This window comes from Bombus bifarius, unplaced genomic scaffold, assembly GCF_011952205.1.
Source record: "Bombus bifarius isolate JDL3187 unplaced genomic scaffold, Bbif_JDL3187 scf7180000008008, whole genome shotgun sequence".
Classification (NCBI taxonomy): Eukaryota; Metazoa; Arthropoda; class Insecta; order Hymenoptera; family Apidae; genus Bombus; species Bombus bifarius.
The window spans coordinates 3,550,335-3,570,490 of record NW_022884386.1 but is presented as its reverse complement, the minus strand read 5'-3'; the positions used below and the strand labels follow the sequence as shown (position 1 = coordinate 3,570,490).

Genomic DNA, 20,156 nt, shown 5'->3' with positions numbered 1-20,156 from the left:
CTCAACTCGTTCCAACAAACTGACATTCGCTGCCACGTTTACGGATACGTGGTTACCGTCGTTCGCGTTTCGATAAGTTTCTACAGGCAAACGAAAGAGATAAACAAACACGATTACCGTGCTCGAGAAAAATCGATCACCGCTTAAAGCGACTGGAAAACCTTCCTCTATTTTCCGGTTCTCGCCTCGCGGAACGAACACGCGTAGGCATTTGAAACGAACAACGAGTATTAGTTTCTGCTCTTTCAATGTGCGCCATGAAAAAACTCTCCGTTGTACATACGTGGGCTGCGACGATTAAGGAGAACAATCTCCTGTGATTCTAACAGACGGTGACAGATAACTGACCATTATGTGGAGATATTGTACTATCATTGTGGACCGAAACGATGTTGGTTGTAAGAGAATAATAAGTTAACGACGACGTGTAGTGTCTTATTACAGCGTTAGATGTCTGAAGGGGTACAGAGGCGCTTTCTGACCATTATCCTTTAATTTATCTCTATTAATCTTTATTGAATGTCTTTCGGTTAAGGACCCAGTTAAAATGTCGTATCTCACCTCTCACGTTCAGCTAGTTTTGCTCGGTGTTCCGCCTCGTGACCGAGCCGTTCCAAGGCCGCGGCTCTATCCTCGGCTTCTTCGAGAGCCGCCATCGCTCTCGCCCTCTCTTCCCTCAGCTCCAAGGATCTCCTCTCTAATTCTGTTCTTTGTGCGGACACCAACTGTACCTGGAACACGTCCGACATAACTGGCTTATGTTCTATTCGATTTCGCTATATCGGCCTGTGTCAATCGGCTTACTGATCTCCCTACGATCTACTACCTACGTTTGCGTATCCGTACACGTTGATGTTTCGTACACGTGATGCAGCCTGAGAGCGCGTGCTTCCGGTACTTTCGTAAGGAGAAACTAGCACGTAGAATATAGACGTGCGTACAATCGTTGCCAGAATGAGATTCAATAGTATGTTAATTAGCGAAATAGGTTTTGGATACGCTTGGTGCTGGTATCGTAATAACAATAATATTGGGTACTACGCATTACTCCTTTCTTTCTATTCGACCTTGTAATAGATACGTGAAAGGGAATACCGGTTGTTCTGTTTGCCTAATACAAGGAACGCTTTTGAAGTTGTAGCAAGGGCAGGTTAACATCTTTAGAAAGAAATTTATAAAGAGGAAAGTAATTGCTTTTTAATTATCCGTGAGAGATCTATTAATCAGGTTAATTATCTTACCGTATGAACTACTAATTTCTTATTATTATATACTAATTTTTCTTTATTTACAGATCATATTTTACTTCTCTTACTCATATTCTCTTCTCTTTACTACCTCTATATTTGCAAGAAGTAAAATCAACCTCGCTAGAATCGATTTGTCCTTATCGGCTTTTAGAGAGATTCTAATTAAAGAATTAGGCCCATTGAACGGATTAAATCAAACTACCTGTAAAACAATTTCATCTACTCAGAGATATTTATATACAAAAATGTTCAGCGTATCTTCTGAAATTATACTTGAACAAAAAAGGAATTAGACGAAAGTAGTACGTACTAGTATTCCTGAAACGATTAAGTTATTCCAAAGTCACCTTTGTTCTCGCCCATTTCCACGTAAATTGCTTCGAGTTTCTTTTCACGAAGTCATTTTCCAATCTCTCGCCGATAAACCGATAGCATGACATAATCAATAACGTGGGCGTAACGTGTAGACAATGTAACGAGTATATTACTCGGAGGGAATTTGCGCGTGAAGGGTATTTCCTGAAATTCGAGTTTCTTCCACGTAAGAAGAGAACAAAGGGCGCCAGTACGAAGGACGAGGCAAGTTAAGTCGATCGTCGAGGGTCACGACTCACGACCTGTTTGCTTCGAACTGGCGTACCGCGCGAACTTCTCACGGCTACGTGTACTTCCTCCCGCGATCTGCCTCGAATTATTAGATGCTCGTACACAGCCCATTGATATCTCCGGGGTCATACATATTCAATGCTGCTAACGCCGAACAATATCCATTAACCACGGTCGCAACGGTAAACATCCAGCTGGATTCCCAGAACGATCTAGCTACGATTATCCAACAATCGTAAGCAAAAACAAACGGGTACTGCGCTCGAGACAATCGTTCGACACAAATATCTGCCGAAGTTACGAGGACAATTCCATAATGGCGTGAAACAGAAGAGAAATAAAATACTTGATTGCGGAAGCGCGGATCTGTTTCGAGAAACGGGCTCCCCCTGAAGCCTCGTTCACGTTAGCCAAATTAGTGGAATTCACGTCGTCTGAATCGATTGAGTTTAATTTCACGTTCATACATGTTGCATCGCTTGACTTTAGATTTAGATTCTGATTTTAGATAAATGTCGAAGGCAATATGAACAAATAAAATAATTGCGTACGTTGCGTACCTAACGTTGCGTTTCAAAGCGGCACAACATATTACGTTGTTTAGCAACTTGTCTTCCTTTCGAGTTAAAAAACATTTAAGGGAACTTGGACGATCTTACTCGAAACTTGACAGGATATTTCGAAACAAGTAACGGGATCGCGTTAGTCAAGGAATTTCAAACTACGCTGAACACAAATGATTCGAAGGTGAATGACTGTACTGATGAGAATGTGTATAGAAACTTGAATAGATGAAGAATAACATATTTCCATGACTTCAAACGATTTGAAGTCAAAGTAACTTTGCCGATAAAGACTCAAAGTTTAGACGAGAATATTTCAAGTTACGTAAACAAGAAATTCACACTAGCAAATTATTTGAATCGAAGCTTCAGATCATCGATTAAATTGAAAGTAACTCGGCTAACCTGAACGTGGCTCAATGCGCTGCTCTCGGAAACTACTAATTTACCTCGTCCCTGAGAACCTCCAGGCTACTGACGTGATCCTGGAGCGTGGTACTTCTGAGGGCACACTTTTCCCTGAGCACCTTGACCTCGATGAGCAATTGCTCTTCCTGCTTCGCGGCTTCTCTCAGCTGATCGGCCAGCCTCGTATTTTGTGCGGTGAGCTCCGCGACAAGCGTCGCCTGGTCCCGTTCCGCTCTTCTAGCTCGTTCATTTTGTTCTTCTAGCTGACTCCTCAATGTTTCCACGTCCGCCTGGAGCTCCAAGGTTCTCGCTTCGTTCTCGCTCCTGGCTTCCTCTAACCGTCGACGAAGCAGGTGCCTCTCTTGTTCCAGACTCTATGACAACAAACAGCGGGAACGTTAAGACTATTATACGAGATCGATGAAAGCCAATTAACAGGCTGTCGCGTGTTTCGATGTCGAAACTTTTCTTCCCGGCACGTGTCGAAACACTCGACTGTGTTTGTCTGTATATCCAAATGATCTCAAATATACATATGTGAAGAATTTGTAGAGAGAAAAAATAGGTAAATAAAAGGCATGTTTTTCCGAAAATGAGATAAATATAGCAAATGGTACGTAAGATCTGTTCTTATCTAATAGAAAAACTGTACAAATATTTCACCATGATAATGATAATCTTTAGTCAACATAAGGTAGTGACGATATCTAATGTTTCAATATTTGGAAACATCGGAAGTTTTTCGACTAACTTTTTGCAGTTCGTGTAGCATTTAACATTTTGCCCTGTGTAATTCATACTCGGTAAATTACTTTCAAAAATATTAACTCTTTGACTATATTTTTGTAATTAATTGCGTGTATGTATTGCCATATTTCTATTAAATTAAGTTACAACGCAAAAGAATATATTTTATAGGATATTAAATTTATAAGCTCGGAAAGAATAAAATGAAATACAGTATCGAGTCGAGTTCGACTTTATCCTATACTTTTCATAGGTCAGAGATTTTATCGTGATGTTTCTCCAAATCTTCGGTATGCGTATCGTATGATCTCGAACGGAATATTTAGTTTCGAAAGTATATCCGAACGGAGAATACTATACTTTCTCGGTATCCATGAAAGTGGATGTTTATTCACGCAGTCTGATCGATGTAATAACGGTGAGAAATATGCCTAACAAACGATCATGGCAAGAAAGCCTCAGCGCTATTGAATAATAAAAACAGAAGAGTCAAGAACGAACTGCAGAGAAAAGAGCGGCGGTCTACCTCAACGATGTTTGTAAAATCAGCAACTTGAATCGCTTGGTTACCTTCGACCTCGAAGCGTCGTGATCGACCTACGAACGAAGGCTACCGCAAACGTCCCTGACTAGAATATCGAAAAACAGGATTCTGTCGTCGAGTCTCCTTTCTCGAAATTGTCACCTCGTTTCACCGACTTGGCATCGTTGGACGAATTTTAAAAAGGCACGCGGTGACTCACCGGAGTCGACGCGACGCTCGCCTACTTCTCTCAGGTTCAATGATGACGCTGATCCTCAAGACCTAACAAGATCCGGTGAAAGGATAATGTTTGGGTGTTTCGTAAGAACGCCAAAGCTCCTACACGAGTTTCATCATCCGTTGAAATTGAAAACATGCACGCTGGCTCCTTCAATTTATTATTATCCGCGATTAATCCTTTCGATACGATCGTCGTCGATATTGCCAAAAGCGATATCAAAAATTGGAATCGAATTTGAAGTACGGATATCATTTATTAACGACTTCGTCTGATACCGCATTTATCTTTGCTACCTTTCTGCGTTTGAAGGAGGCAATTTATGAAAATGTACACGTACTTAAAGAATTAATGAGAGACAATGGTTTCTCATTAATGCGTGTAGGAAGACTACAGACAAGATCATCTAGTTTATAGTTAATTACACGCTCTTTCTTTTTAATTCGTTGAATCGGTTTCCGGGAAACGACAGAAAAATTCATTCATTCCGCTAATCGACCATCACGCGAACGCTTCGGCACGAATAATTCTAACATATCGATAATTTTCATCATAATTTATTCATAATCAGTGTACATATCCGTAAAAAATTCCCTTGTAAATTATAAACGTCTGAGCTTCGCTTTGGACTCTCTCTTCGACAATTACGAATCAGTTAATGAGCTAGTTATATCTACCTCTTTTAATTCAATGCTTAAGCGCTTAATTTTCGTAGTCTCGTTATAATCAAAATCATTCGACATATTTTCATTATCATGAAGCGTGGTCTGATTTATCGATCGCTTTTGAATGAATACATTCCACTCGATAACGATTACGTATAATTGGACGCGGCACATTACGACTGATCCCTGCAGTTATAAATCACGAAATCGCGAGGCTAGAAAATAATTGGTCGTGCTGGATCCCGCATCTGTTATCGTGAAGCTCGTCCAAGAATAAAGCCAACGAATGGCAAATGCCTGGAACGTTCGATTCACGGGGGAATGCCAGAATTTTAATTTGAATGCGTTCACGCAACGCTAATATAGAGTTTTGCGGTACGAATTGCGATGTATTTGCGAGGTACCGAATGAAAAAGCAGCTGTAATACAGGCCCGCACACAACGATCACACGGTTCGATGTTGGTGGAGTTTATCGAGCTAGAAGGTAAGTACGGCCTTGGTTTCCCGTGGTTACTCATCGACCGATCGTCGACGCAGCCAAAGGCTCGTGGTCGCTCGATCGCTCGAAAATCGTCGACCACTAACGATTCGATCCTCGAATTAACGCTAATTTTCTTTATTAGGATCGTAATTACGTGTCTCGTAAAAGGCGAGAGAAAGAGGGGAAAAGCAGAAAGAATTTGAAATTAAATTAACCACTGGATAAAGAATTATCAATGGATACGTGATTGTTATCTTTGTACTGTTTCTTTTTTTATATGTGTGTATCTTTTAGCTTTCAGGTAAAGTTGTATCGTACAGACTGTTACGAAATACGTAACGACGTTTAAGTTGAATGAAGAAAGACAAAGACAGAGCACGAGGAGAACGAGAAAATTGCGATTTTCTTAACTCGATATATTATATAGTATATACATATAAGTCTACAAGTGGCAAGACCAAGTCCGCGAAAAGGTAAAAATTATGCATCAATAAAAGACGCGAAATAATAATCGTATATCTCGCGTGTGTGCGAGTTGAATCTGTAAAAACGAAGCGCTGATATATTATGAAAAATGAAAAATGAAAAATTAAAGTTACGTGGCTTCGACGGTTGTGAAACATTTCCTCGATATTTGTTTGCAATTGAGCAACAAATTAATTCAACGAGTAACGCAATTTCACACGACCGAGGTATCTGGAAATTTCGCGAGTATTTCAAACATTTCTATAGAAAGCATAATGCAGTCACGTCACTTTCAATGCCTCTCCAACAATGCCTATTAAAGACTAACAATGCCTGACATTTTATTGTGCCGATACGTTTATCAAAAAGGCTACGAAACAGCCTTTGTCTTCGCCGATTTTAACTTAAACGTCGGCTAATTTGAAGCCCTACCGATTATATCCACCTCAAGGTGGTTAAACTCCTTAAGGTGTGTGCACAAAGAGAGGGAAAAAACGACAAGTGAAAAAAACGAGGAAGGTGTACGTGGAGGATACGGCACAAGGGACGAGACACACGGGGCTACGGACAAAAACCAGAAAGGCAAATACGCGTGTGATGCATACAGGAAGAACAAGAAACGCGCGTGTACGCTTTTTCCATAAGGTACATAACATGGTCGAAGGCGACTAGCGGAGATCCATGAGTCACGAATCTCCAACCCGTTCTCCAACACGACTGTTACTCCGATTGCGGTGGTTTCGCTATCCATGACGCTACCAGCTAGCTCCCACATCGGTATATTTCAGAAAACATCATTTCTGACACCTCATCGACCTTTGCGTCCACATAGAATGTGCGATTTCTCGCGTTTGATCTCCCAGGACTGTATCTAAGCTTCTCGAGTTTTTGTAATACTCACAATTAGTCCTATTTCAAAGTTCAGCATACATTGATTGGATTTAAATGTAAATTTCTGAATTAGGAAAATCTTGTATGTAATCTAAAGAGAGATCACGTGTCTGGTACGATGGGTAAACATTCGCTTCGATACATCTTGCTTGTCTATGTCTTTGAAATCAATTAAGTAAAGAAGTTATTACGGGACAATAATAATAAAACAAAATTAATATAGAATGAAATTTGATCATGTCGGGGATTTTAGGAGGTAAATTTGAAAATCGAGATTTCAATTTGAAGATTTGTGTTTGAATGTAACTATTCGATTCAAATTACACTTTTCAACAGAAATTTATTCGTGTGCAATCCTTCGCAACGTAGATAACGATAACATTGCTATTCATACCGGACTCAACCTGTTTCGCTATCTATCGGATAGGATGAATCATCGATAAGTAAACGTTAATGATCCTTCTTATGGATCGAAGCATCTGTTAATTCTAGTTAAAATCAAGCTCGATTATAATTAAGTTCGACCCCAATTCGATTACAATTATATTCGATCCCAGTTCGATTACAATTATATCCGATCCCAGTTCGGTTACAAACTACACATACGTATTCATGAGCAAATGGGGGTGCATAATTGCAGACGGTATTCAATTGTAAAAACGTGAAAAGGTCCAAATATCGATTGAGTCACGAATCACGTTCGATGTTCCATTCTCGTTTATTCCTGTGCTCTTTCAACATCGAAGCTAATGTCGTCGTTAATGGTCGTTGCTACATCATGACATGTACGTAGCGAAATACTTTCATCAAGACACAGAATTAATTCGCAACGGATTTGAAAAAAGTTTCTGTCTATTACAGACGTTAGATCTGTTACGAAATATTTTCAATATCTGAGAAATGCTATTGATCGAAACGTAAAGCGGATGTAAAACTTTTATACGTATACCATACTCGTATATCACAAGCTTAAAGAGAATCTTTCATCCTACTAGACAGTTCGATCGATTAAAGCAATGTGATTTGGCAAACGAAAAATCTGAATTTCAATTTCTCATGACTACATCAACCGATATAGCTCGCTCGATGAATCCTGTTTCTCGGAACATGCATAATAACGTTTCCTCCCGTTAAAGGGAAAACCATCCACGACAAGCAGATTATTCTAATTATACAGCCGTGACCAGCAATACATCTTCCGGCACACTTTATCGGACTTCTAATTTAATGGCTGAGCTCCTGTCACTTTCTGCTCGAAGAAACAGACATCCGCCCGATAGAAAGGGAAGTAACCGAAACAAGGAAGCGGAGTGAACAGTGACTGGTACGTATGGACGCGGATCTTCGATTTATCATTTCTCTGTCCAACCGCGTGATACCGCTCTGACTACGAACATTGCATACCTGTTTCTTTGATATGGAACGAACATCATTTTCCTCCGTATACACAGTCATATACCATAAAATCCGACTTTTTTCGTTGCGACTTTCTTACAATTTCCACTTCGACTAATTTCTACAGCAAAAAGTTTTAAAAGTTGAAGTATACGCCTATTTGTTCTCATTAACGAGCTCTAACGATCCGCCAATTGCGAAAACGAAATGACGAGTGTTTTACAATGTATGGCAATGCGCGTATTTCCTTCCTCGTTGCCGAGTCGATCTTCGTGCCGCGTCTAATTTAATCACACGAGTAAGAACCTTCGCGCAAATTTATTTCCTGCGACGAAGGATCCTTCATTCCGCCTTTCATGGATCCGCTGTATCGTTAAATAAAAGACAAGAACTACCTAATGTAATCACAGAGACTGTGCGACATAATTACGACGCAATCGTTAAACGAAACGAATCATAGTGTCATAATCGCGTCTTAATTACAGAAGGAAAGAAACGTCTTAATAGCTTCAACTGCCAACTACTCTTCGTTCACTTTTCAGGACGATTATTTTCACGACTATTATTCGAGAATACTATAATTTGCTCGGTGAAAGAGCGGCATAACTACGTGTTTTCCAAAAACGAGATAAATACGGGGGACGATTATCTCGCGAATTTTGAAATCTTTAATAGTAGACTGCAGATTTTCATGCAAAGTTACGAAGGCATCTAAAAAATTAGAGATCCAATAAAAAATTGTTTCATCTAATGTAAGCAGAGTACAGTTGGTCCTCGAGCAACGCGAAAAGTTTGCTTATACGCGGATTGTTTTCTCGATCAATATTGTAAAAGTTTCCGGGATGACACACATACTATGTATGTAATCCGCGTAGTAAAACGTGACTTTGTAACGAATTAGACGGCTAACGAAGAGGTGTTGAAGAAAAAAGCGAATCGCTGTTGTTAACAGACGATCGAACAGACTGTTCCCATATCATTGCCGCGGTCGTGAGATCAGTCGTGTGCCAATCGTCACATCATCGCAGTATAAATACGATATATCTATAAATAATATAATAAATAATACGTGTACGTATTTTCTCTCTCTTATATTTACGTAATTTTTTTAATAACATTTTCTTCTCTCTAATTTATCTTATTATAAGAATACAGTAATAACGCATGTATGTAATATGCAGAATAAAGCTTTCAGTCAACAACAGATTATTATATTGTACATGTACGTACATACAGAGTTAAGTTTTTTTGAGACTCAGAAATTATACGCGGATTTTCGTCTACTCTGAGTGTCTGTGTCCATAGCATTGTTCGAGGATTAACTCTATTCTACTTTACATATATTCTTTTTTAACATTACATGCATCCTGTGCATTTTCGTATCTATTTTACATAAATGCATAAAAATCCGCAGTCTATTTATGCGTATCTATAGCCTGGATTCAGTCAAATAGCGATCCCGAAGGAATCTCAAATTGAACATTTTTAACGCCGTAATTAAATATTAAGTTACAATCATGTTCCGAAGAAATACTTATTTTTCGGATCTTCTCTTTACCTTGTTACAATTTTTTTTTTCTGTTGCATAAGGGAGAGACAGGATCATTGGTTGCTTAGCTATTATAAAAGGAGGTCGCGACACGTATTAATATATTTAAATATTCCAAAGCATACATATTTCTTTAGCAGAGTTCGACTTGACCCACAATTTTTCTACAAAAAATATCTTGTCACTTGCACCACTTTTTCACTCGATACATTTATTACACTTTTCCATAAACCGCTTTTATAAATAAACAATTGCCGATAAACAGGTCTTGATTCGTGCGCAGCTAATCGAATAAGTATTATCTAACGGGTTTCCTGGCGCATGCCACAGGTATAAGTCACAGTTTATCAAAAGAAATGGTGCACGTGTTTCATGATTGGCGGGTGTAGCGAATGTTCGGGAATAAAAAAGAAACGAAAAGATCGCGATAATGGCCGTTTTAATTGGCATTGCACTTCGCGGTGACGCATTGCGCTCGCCTCGGCTCGGCTTTTGGCGTTGCGCCGCACCGTTCCTCGTTCACTTTCCCTCAGAAGAAAACGATTATGCGAGGTGAACCTTCTCAGAGAAGGAAAAGGAGGAGAAGTAGGGAGGCTCGTAATAGAGAGGCAATGGCCCGTGACGAGCCAGGCAATGATCGTATACTATTGCAACAACCAAAGTCCATCCGCGTATTACGCGACCTGCTCCAGACGGTGGATTAATGTAACAAAAAGAACTAGATTATGGTATAGGTAGGTAAATGTACCATTTTGAAAGTTTTAAATATACCACGTATATAATGATACTAAATATACTATTTATTCGTTTTAAAAATTATAAATATACAATATAAAAAGAGTATTATATCATGGTGTGTACATATATATTGTTTTAAGAATTTATCGTATTCCTTTCACCTCTATGATCACCTGTTTTGACCTGTTATGTCGAAACGGAATGTGCAGAATGTAAATATATATATTAAATATATGTATATGTATATTAAAATTACTTATATATTCGACGTATGATTTGTCAATTTATATGCAATTTTATATATGTAATTTGCGTACTGGTGTAACCAGTTTATTCTACGGAAATTTTTACAGAGTTTGTCAATCGAATAACCTGACCAATTAGATATATGTTTCTTACAGATGCATATGAGTCTTAGCGTAAAAGGCTAAAGTTCGTTTTACGCTGCTAGAAATGTTTTCTAGTATAGCCAATGAATGTCAATTTTGAATTTAAAAAACTCTTTGTTCGTTCGAGAGTTACACTGAACTCTGCACACAACTTTACATTCGCAAGATGTTACATCACTGACTGTTCAGCTTTTAATCAAGCGAGCTTAGTTGAATTTGGAAAGTTTTCTAATTTCAAAGTTGTTATTTTTGGACTCTATTCATTGAATACTATAATGAATAATTTTCGCCTCTAACAAAGAACTTTAATCAATGAAAAAGTTTGACTTTGAGATCCTTGCGGTTTTCACGTACCAATGGCGATCAGGTAACAGCAAAGCCGGATACGTCCATAAGCATTAACGTGGACGAGAGCAAAGGAAACCCGTGGCGATCGGCGTAAAAGCGTTGTGTAATTTCTCCGGGCCTATTACGGTCAGAATATCGCTTCATCATGGAAAGAGCTAATTGGATCGAAGCGTGATTCTTGTTCGATTGCATTTGCCTCTGATTTCCAAAGTTCTTGCTCGAGGTTCTTATTCGATGCTCTTCCATCAGGTTCTTGCTTAAGCTTCTAGCAGAATTCGAGCGGACAAGGAACATTATTTGATAACACTATATGATATTTTTCGCAGCGGTAAGAAACGAACCGATATATTCTCGAACGTAAACGCGTTGTGTAATTAGAGCCACGTGAACACCTAACCAGGTGCGATGCGTCGAGCGTCACGATTACTCCATCGACATTCGATAATCTAACACGCTCGATCCGTTGTGTTATTTAATTTCGCGCACAATGTACCGAATAACGGGTTCACCAACTTCGACATCGCGTTATCGTTTTACGTAAGCGACAGCTTTAGCTCGATTCCGCGATTGGTTGTCGTTGCCAGCTCCAAGGTGGAACGATTCGGGGCCGTTTACACGATCGAATATTCAATCTACTGTGACGAACCATAATAAAATCTGCTACGTGTCCTAACGAGACATTTCGCGATTTCACTGGAAGTTGGAACCAGCTAGAAAACTGTATCGCCAGAATGGTTTCGGGAGATTACGTTCGTCTCGTATCGATATATCTCGCTCTAACTATCAGCGAATAGGTATCTGAAAGCTAAGAACGTACCTAGAAACTAGAAACTGGTATATCTAGAAACTGGTTGAAATTATAGGCGATAAGACTATCTTTGTATCGGTTCGGTTTTAAGGAAAACTGCGTTTTGTACCGAAAGAAAGTAGATCAGGAGATCAGTGCGGGAACGCGAACACAATGCGTTATTAATGGTTATCTTGAACGGTAGTGAATTCATAGCAACAATCTGCGCTGCAAATCGAGGCTGATATTAAGTAATTATTGTACTAAATGAACGTTCCCGTAGAAGTTGCGCGAAACGCTGGTAAAGGACGCGTATGTCTGCTCCGTTAGCGTAATTCAGATCGATGATCGAAACTCGTTTGAGAACGCGGAATCACACGTTCTGTAAGGGGAAATCGCGTAACTAAGTAGAAAACAAGGCTGCCGATTATCTGTAGAATCTGCGAAAGTAGCTAGCCAAGTACACGATTAATGAGATTAGCGGCCGATTACGACAAACCAAAAGGAGGCCGGTGTCGCAATCGTGTCAGCGACAGTTACCGTCGTTTCATGGCTACTATTATTGTTTACAAAACTTATGTGACTCACCAGCAATTAAAGCGATGTTGAGTAACAAGAAGTTTGCGGTTCGTGCACCTTTCGAAATGTATCAAGGCTGCCACGATGCGACTAAGTTCGAGTGTTTGCCAAACGTTTTATCTTATCGACTCGGTCGATTCGTCGCATGACGTGTGCCTCGACCAATCGAAGCTTAAAATCTTACGGCAACTTCGATAGCGATAACGATTAAACGCTAGTTTAATTAAATAATGCGGCTTATTAAAGTGAGTGGGATCCACGATCGCGTTGAATTTGAGATATTGGACGATGACGATGGCGTGAAATATCGTCTAGAAGAAGATGCTAGACGACATCTGATGCTTCTTAGATTCTAACGTAGCATTAGTACTTGATCATAAGTAAATCGATCAGCCGCTGAAATAAAACGAAATAATCAATGTGATAATAATAGCAAAGAGAGAAAAAAATGTGTTCCTCTGTGGAAACTGTGAATGATCTAAAATTCTTTCGCACGCGATCTGCTCATCTATCGACGCCATCGACTGAAATCGTGGGAAATAAGGAAACAGTCACGAGCCGGATCGATATTGCCACCAAGAAAAATGAATATTTTATTTTACAATGGTCCCTTAAGCGGTAAACCGCGTCTCGAGAAACGAGCGTACCCGATCTCCCGTTTCAAATCGTTATCCGACACCGACAGGTGAGAGTGCACGCACTTCATGCACGCACTTCACGCACGCACGGTGGCCGTACGAGTATTATGAGAACGAAGGAAAAACCGACGATCCAAGCACGTAGCCACGAAATTTTCCCTGTCGTAAAATTCGCATAGACCGTGCACAATTGAATTGGCGTAGAATAATCACGGAAGGAAAAAAGGTGATTCGCCAGAGACACGGTGCGATAATTAAGTGCCACTTCGCAGTCCCATTTAAAAGAATTTCTATCTTCGCCTTTTTAAGTTTAAAAATAATCCAGTGCATCCATCGAGTTTCGCGATTGTGTTAACCGGATCGTGCCTTAATCAGAGACTCTTGCAATTACGAAGTTAGAAGTTAGTAAAAACACGAATCTCGGTTAGGTAGCTTTTAATTTTTGCATATATAAATGCGATAACCCAAACTATATACTGATAGAGGAATGCAAATTAATAGAAATGAAAGAAAAAGCATTAAAAAGAGCAGCGAGGTACGAAGAGAAAGCCCTAGAATCAAAAAAGGAATTAGTAAAGGAGTGCATAAAGGAAAGAGAGAGAGAGAGAGTGGGGGAATGGTCAGAAAGGGAAAAGAGCAAGAAAGAGAAAGACACCTACACAGCACAAGTTCAGCTAGCCTGAGGATCCGCTATAAACCTTAGGATTTTGTTAATTAATTGTTCTTCAAACGGACAAGCAGTCGTTGTCCCAACTATGGGAAGATCGGAGAAATCTATTTTTCTCGCGAACAACGCTTCCGCTAGCAACTTTCCCTCAAGGGCGGCTAGCATCCTTTTCTAGTCACCAACGTGGAAATTGACCAATTAACAGCAACGTCAATTTCCCTCACTTTCTGAACGAAGGCTATCCCCGACGAATCCGATGATCTCGTGTCCTTAGACACACCCCATCGTAGTTTTCCTCTGGAACATCATCGCGACGGGAAGTCATTCTCTCTTGCAACCTCATCGACTAAAAGAGTAACGTCTTTGCGATCAGTGATTATTTCACGTTTTGCTAACAAAGAGTCAGACTTAGATTTTGTGAGAACGTACATCTATCATCCCGTTGACCGCGGATTCGTTATCGAACCTGAGGCCATTGTCACTAGCTTCGCGAGTGCCTAATCGCCGTGATTAATTGTCAAGACTGTAACAACCCCATTACATCTGTGTTGTATCGCATCAATGGCTAATTCCCGTGAAGATTCATTTGACGCCCACAATCCTACTCCCAGTGCTAACCCGACAAATACATAACTAGAACAACTGAAATGAAACACTGGAATTTCTCAAATTGGCACGAGGTGGAATTTACTTTCCCTAAACTTCAGTTTCATATACCTGAAGCCTACGCGTCGACCTAGTTAACGACGACTATGATCCTGAACATCGATAAAACTCCAGACCTGAAATAACAGGAAATCCATAAAATCCAGTCGCCTGAATCCTAGGGAAGAAAGCATCGACCCATCGAGCAGGTATAGTCATCTTCGCGAGCTATCTCCAGAACCGTGCAGTTACCTTGTTAAAGCGTCACGGTACATTTGGAAGTGGCTCGGTACAGGTTCACCGTCAAATCAATTTCACTGCATCTCGACTCGTTTGCAAGTAAATCGTTCGTGGAACAGACTCGCAGCCACGCATGTTCGCTCGTACGAGGATGCTCGTTCTCCGGCCTCTACGAGCACCAGCCGCCGAGAAACTGGCAGAACAATGGGGAAAGATAACGAACGAGGTGTAATAAAATTGAAAACAAACAATCGGAGTTTCCGACTAACGGTACAGAAGCTCTTAACTAGCCTGTTTCGTGACAAACCGCGCTGAACTTCTTCCAACGTCTCTTCTTTCCGCTCTTTTAATTTCACCTACCCGTAGGGTGTCTCAACGAACCGTTTCCTTTCTTGCACACCAATTCCGTTCAATTTGTATCCTCGTTCGTACTCAACGAAGTATAATATCGTGGCTTTATGATCCAACGGGTGTAAGTCGTATCCGTTCGCGATAAAGTATCAACTCTGTACAATAAAGGAACCAAAAAAGTGGAAGAATCTACGACTTAGTACAAGGCTTACGGCATCTAACGTTTATCTAGCGATCGCGTGACATCCATTTTAATGGTATTTCGACGAAATCTCTTGGAGTTCGTAACAAAGATTTAATGTCGTAACGATTAGCCGATTGGAACGGTGCTCGTGATTGTTTCTTAAGAGAAAATACTTGTTGTTTTACTAGTTGATCGTTTCGACTAGTTGCTCGTTTCCTCGGGACGGCCCTGTGGCACACGCCGGCGCTCGTTCAGAACGAGCAGTTGAAAACACGAGTACCCTTCTGACTCGAGTTTCCGTGTGGTGTTGTTAAAAACTTTCCCTATACAGTTACGCTCTTACCTACGGCCGGAAACTCGAGCTAAAGAACGTTTGCTTCGTTGCAAAACGCGAATTCCGCGCGTCGGACCAGGAGTATGCATTTTTCGATGCTTGCAACGAATTCGCGAAATTTGCTAGGTTCGTTTGCTAGGTTGTCGTATGGTTCGTGTTCCCTTTAATGCGTTGGTAGGTAAACAAGCCGAGGAAAGAGGGTAGAACGTTCCTTTGAAATAACGGTTTGCTTTTTAGCGGACTTCCGGTCTGCTTCGCATTCTCCTAGTCTTCGAATCACACCGTCGCAAAAGCGACTGCTCGTTCTATGGCAATTAGTCCTGCCTGTGCTGGGAACACGTCATTGTAACACGCACAGATATTCTTCTTCTTCTTCGTGAAAACTGTATCCGCCTTTTGAAATCACACTTTTGCGTCGATTGTATACTCGGCTGAATCTTGGAATTCTGTTGCTAATATTCTCAATGATTTCTTTAGTTATCTCTGCTGCGTCGAATGTCTGGAAACGAAAAAGCAGGTAGTCCACGATCTGCTCACCAAATTCGTAGAACTCAGAAAAGGTATCCCTTTGTGGAAAAAAGAATTTTCCACGGGTCATTTTGACTAAGAACCGCCGCGGGAATCCAAATACCGTATTGAGATAACACAGGTAACCGTATTAACGTAGCTGAGAAAGCGATTCTAAAAAGCGGCGAATATTGTTTCGTATCTGACCCGCTCGACAAAGGAAAGCACGTCAAGCTCTGGAAGTAAATACGATAAATATTTAGAGGGAAAGGCGTAGCAACGCTGGATCCCCTTATAATCGCCTAACCGCGATCTCACGATGCACTTTCATACAAATATTAGCGGCATAATAGTGGTCCGACAGAAATTTCGCATCATAGGCGCGGGCCAACCTCAATTGCATTCGCACTTTCTCACAAGGATTCCTAAGAAATTGTATAATGAACCATTGAAATCTCTCATCGAATCGTAAGACAATAAAGCTAATTGCGTTACGATGCACGATTGAATTATTTGTAACGTTTACCAGTGCAGGATTACGTTGCTCCCAAGTTAATAATTTCTGCCAACGATCGAGAACCTAGACAAATTGAGTAACAGTTGAACAACATTGTTACGAAATACACGTTTCGTTCTCACGACATCTGCCAATGCTATACCAACACTTTATCCAACTGTTTATTCTCTACGTATCATTAACGTGAAAAGAAGAACACTGGGATAACAAATTTCTGACACGAACGATAATAGGGATACGCCAATGGTTAGCAGAACGATGGTGCGTATCCCGCGGCTAATTATCGCGAGGTTAATGAATTTTTAATAAACAGAATCGCGCCACGAGCAAATGGGCAGATCGCGTAATTCACGCGCTCGAAATTCCCAGGTCACCGGCTGCGAGGAGCCCGTGGAATCTCGGCTTTCTAGATCTCGGCTGTGCCAACCGTGTAAGTGCCGCTTTTTATTGCCGACACGGTGCCGCGATTATTCTACCGCCGCTTTCAGACTACCAATTATACAATAACGAGAGGCAAACGTAGCGGCTCGATCTCATTGCTACTTTAACCCACTTCTTCTTTCGGCATCTGTTAACAGTGCATCAAAAGCTCGGTAAATTTGGATCAGTGATACCGAAGTCCTTGGAACCTCTTGGGTTCATCGCCCTCTTTTTTAAATAAGCGTTTCAGCTACTCTGAATTTTCTTTAAATAGACAATTTGAAATAGCTCTCTGTTATTAGACATGTGACGAATGTTTCGCAGTATTGCAGCTTTCTTGTAATATATTTAATAAGATAATTCAACGAAATTTTTTAAAACTCTTAGGTCTGTAGTTTCTTTTTAAAATACACTTTCCAGTTTTGTCGAATGTTTCGAAATTTGAAACTACGAATAGCTTTCTGTTATTGTATAACATTTTTGATAGCTTTACGTGTGTAAAGTATTCCTACGAACGGTTCTACTTCTTCCGATAATCATCCAATTGCGTTCAATTCATACTCTCATTAGTCTCTAACGAAGTATAATATCGAGAAATCTTGTGATCCGGAGATCGAACAGCGACAGTACAGTTTTTAAAGTGTTTTAAAACTCTGAAATACTATACTGCGGTATTGTATTCTTCGCTCGATTTTATCTTACTTATTTTTAAAACATAGTACTTCTTTATAATTTTCTGATAATTTCATGTTATAAAAAGCCTAGAACTAATCAATATTTAATTTGAATATCTTTCAAAAGATTTGCATTAATAAAATTATACCATTCAACGAACTAAACTCTAATTTAACTCATTTTCACAGTTACTCCAGCATAGATATGGAACTATAGAATTAAATTAAAAAATTGTGTAAAACACAAAACCGAAATAGCATCTCGTTATTGCATATAAAGAATAATTATTTCCGTAACATTGAACATTAACACTACATCATTACACATCATTCGTAGTTGTAAATGAAGCAAGCGTGCATTACAAGATTATGCCACGCGAATATTAATTAGAATCTTTAAACGGAACTCACGGTCCTTTGTCTCGTTAACTCCTGTAAAAACACAGGTCAAATTCCTAATGATAGAAACATTCATTCCTAATCGACGTTTTTTAAAGTCTAATCGCCGATAAATTAACGACATTTGAATTTCATAATTTCAAAACTCTTCCATGTCTAATTGTGAGTAGCTCCGTTTCAACGCCTGTACGCGTAAATCCATTGTCCGTTTTCGCTATTAAACTACTTTTCCCTCGATTACCATACTATTTTTCGTTGTTCGACCGCGGAAGGGTTACCATTGAACGTTCCGAAAGCATTATTATTAAATAATCGGATATTTCGCAACGCGTCGATGCCATCGACCGATCGTCCCAAAAGGATAACACACAATCGAACAACCGTTTAGTTGCCACTCGATTCTGCATAATTCATGCGAGGGTATAACAAACCACGATACAATGGAATGAAAGAAACAGCTGGCGGACGAGTTGGAGGTGGATTGGTCGGGGAAACCGTCGATCGGTCGTTGTTAAAATGCTTTCTAGAGGCTTTACGTAACTTTTTAAGCATACACCACATGTGCGATAACGCCGGATACGCGAACTTGTAAAAGTAACATGAACGGATTTAATTAAAGTAACCGGAAACGAAACATTGTAACCATTCGATCAAAGACTTCGTCGTGACTATTTCGTGCGAGTCCTTGCAATTCACACACGCATCTTATACCAACGTGTATCTGAACAAGTTCACGCATAGTCGTGCGTCGTTTATGAACGAGAAGTCCATCGTGAAAGTGAAATTGTTGAAAGCAGCGCGGAGTAAATCGAACAAAAACCGGAGAAAAAAGGAGAGAACCTACGCGTTCATGGATATTTTCTTAACGATACCGGATAAGAATGTACTCCAGTATCGTTCATTTCAGAAATAATCCATTCATGTGAATCGCACGTGAACATAATGAAGTGAGAATAGACGGGCAATAACGCGGGTATTAACGACGCGATACAATCGATGACGATATCTCTTTGACGCGATACTGTTCTAGCTTTGTATAATTATCGAACAAAGTGACGATGCAACACCGACAAAATATCGTTTTCTCGAATGTGTCGCTTCTTTCGCGATTCCATGCATCTTCGCCGAAGGCTATGACGCAAGCCATAATTATATCCGGTAGCAAGGCGGAAGACACGTAAATTCGTTCGAAAGAAAGCACAATCATTTCTGGAATGCATCAGGTTGCAATATAAAAAGAATCGCGAACGCCCAAGTAATCGTAATGTTCGCGTGTTTTGTTTTTCGCTCGGCAGAATTTTTCCTTCCAGCGAAATTGAATGAAACCCAGAGCAGAGAGAAATATAACATTCGATAGAAATTCTCCAAGAAATACGCATTTCGGCGAAACCAATTTCCCTCGTGTCGAATCGCTCTGTACATTAATTGCACAACCTTCCAAAAAATCTTTTCGTATTCAACAAATGGTCGAAAATTTCAAGTCTCGAACAGACGAAGTTTGAAGTAACCCAGTGAACTGAATCCCAGTTTATAAGCGTGAACCAGGCACCGTGTGTAACTAGCATTGTAACCAAAGACAAAAGAGAAACACAGGAGCGTGCTCATAGCGTGTTCTCCGGAGGTCAAAAATACGGTGACAGGCAAAACGCGGAAAGATAGACGAAGAAGCGGGTACGCGGGCAGGCAGACCGTGGTGCCGGGCATTGTCTTTGACGTTACGTTGCCTAAGACCTAAGTGACTTGTTTCCACGCTTTCGTGGCTTTCTGTCCACCACCGTACGACTGTCTACTCCAAGTCGGCAAGTTACATGCCATCGCAACATGCGGACAAGCTACTCTGTGTCTTTTACAATAAAAACAACATCTACAATTGAACGTTAATACAATAGTATACAAATTCGTGTCTTTACGATCATAATTAAATAAATAGAGATCGAAGTTAAGTAGAGATTGATTC

At 40.2% G+C, this 20,156-nt stretch overlaps 1 protein-coding gene across 1 annotated transcript in view; it reads right to left on the bottom strand.

The window, feature by feature from the left end:
* Positions 1–20,156, bottom strand: part of LOC117206681 (bicaudal D-related protein homolog) — a 29,373-nt gene that overhangs the window by 3,338 nt on the left and 5,879 nt on the right. The window contains exons 2-3 of the mRNA XM_033446221.1: positions 2,869–3,201; positions 562–731 (exon numbers count right to left, since the gene is read on the bottom strand). Of these exons, the coding sequence (XP_033302112.1) occupies positions 562–731; positions 2,869–3,201 (503 nt within the window). The remainder of the gene's footprint in view (positions 1–561; positions 732–2,868; positions 3,202–20,156) is intronic.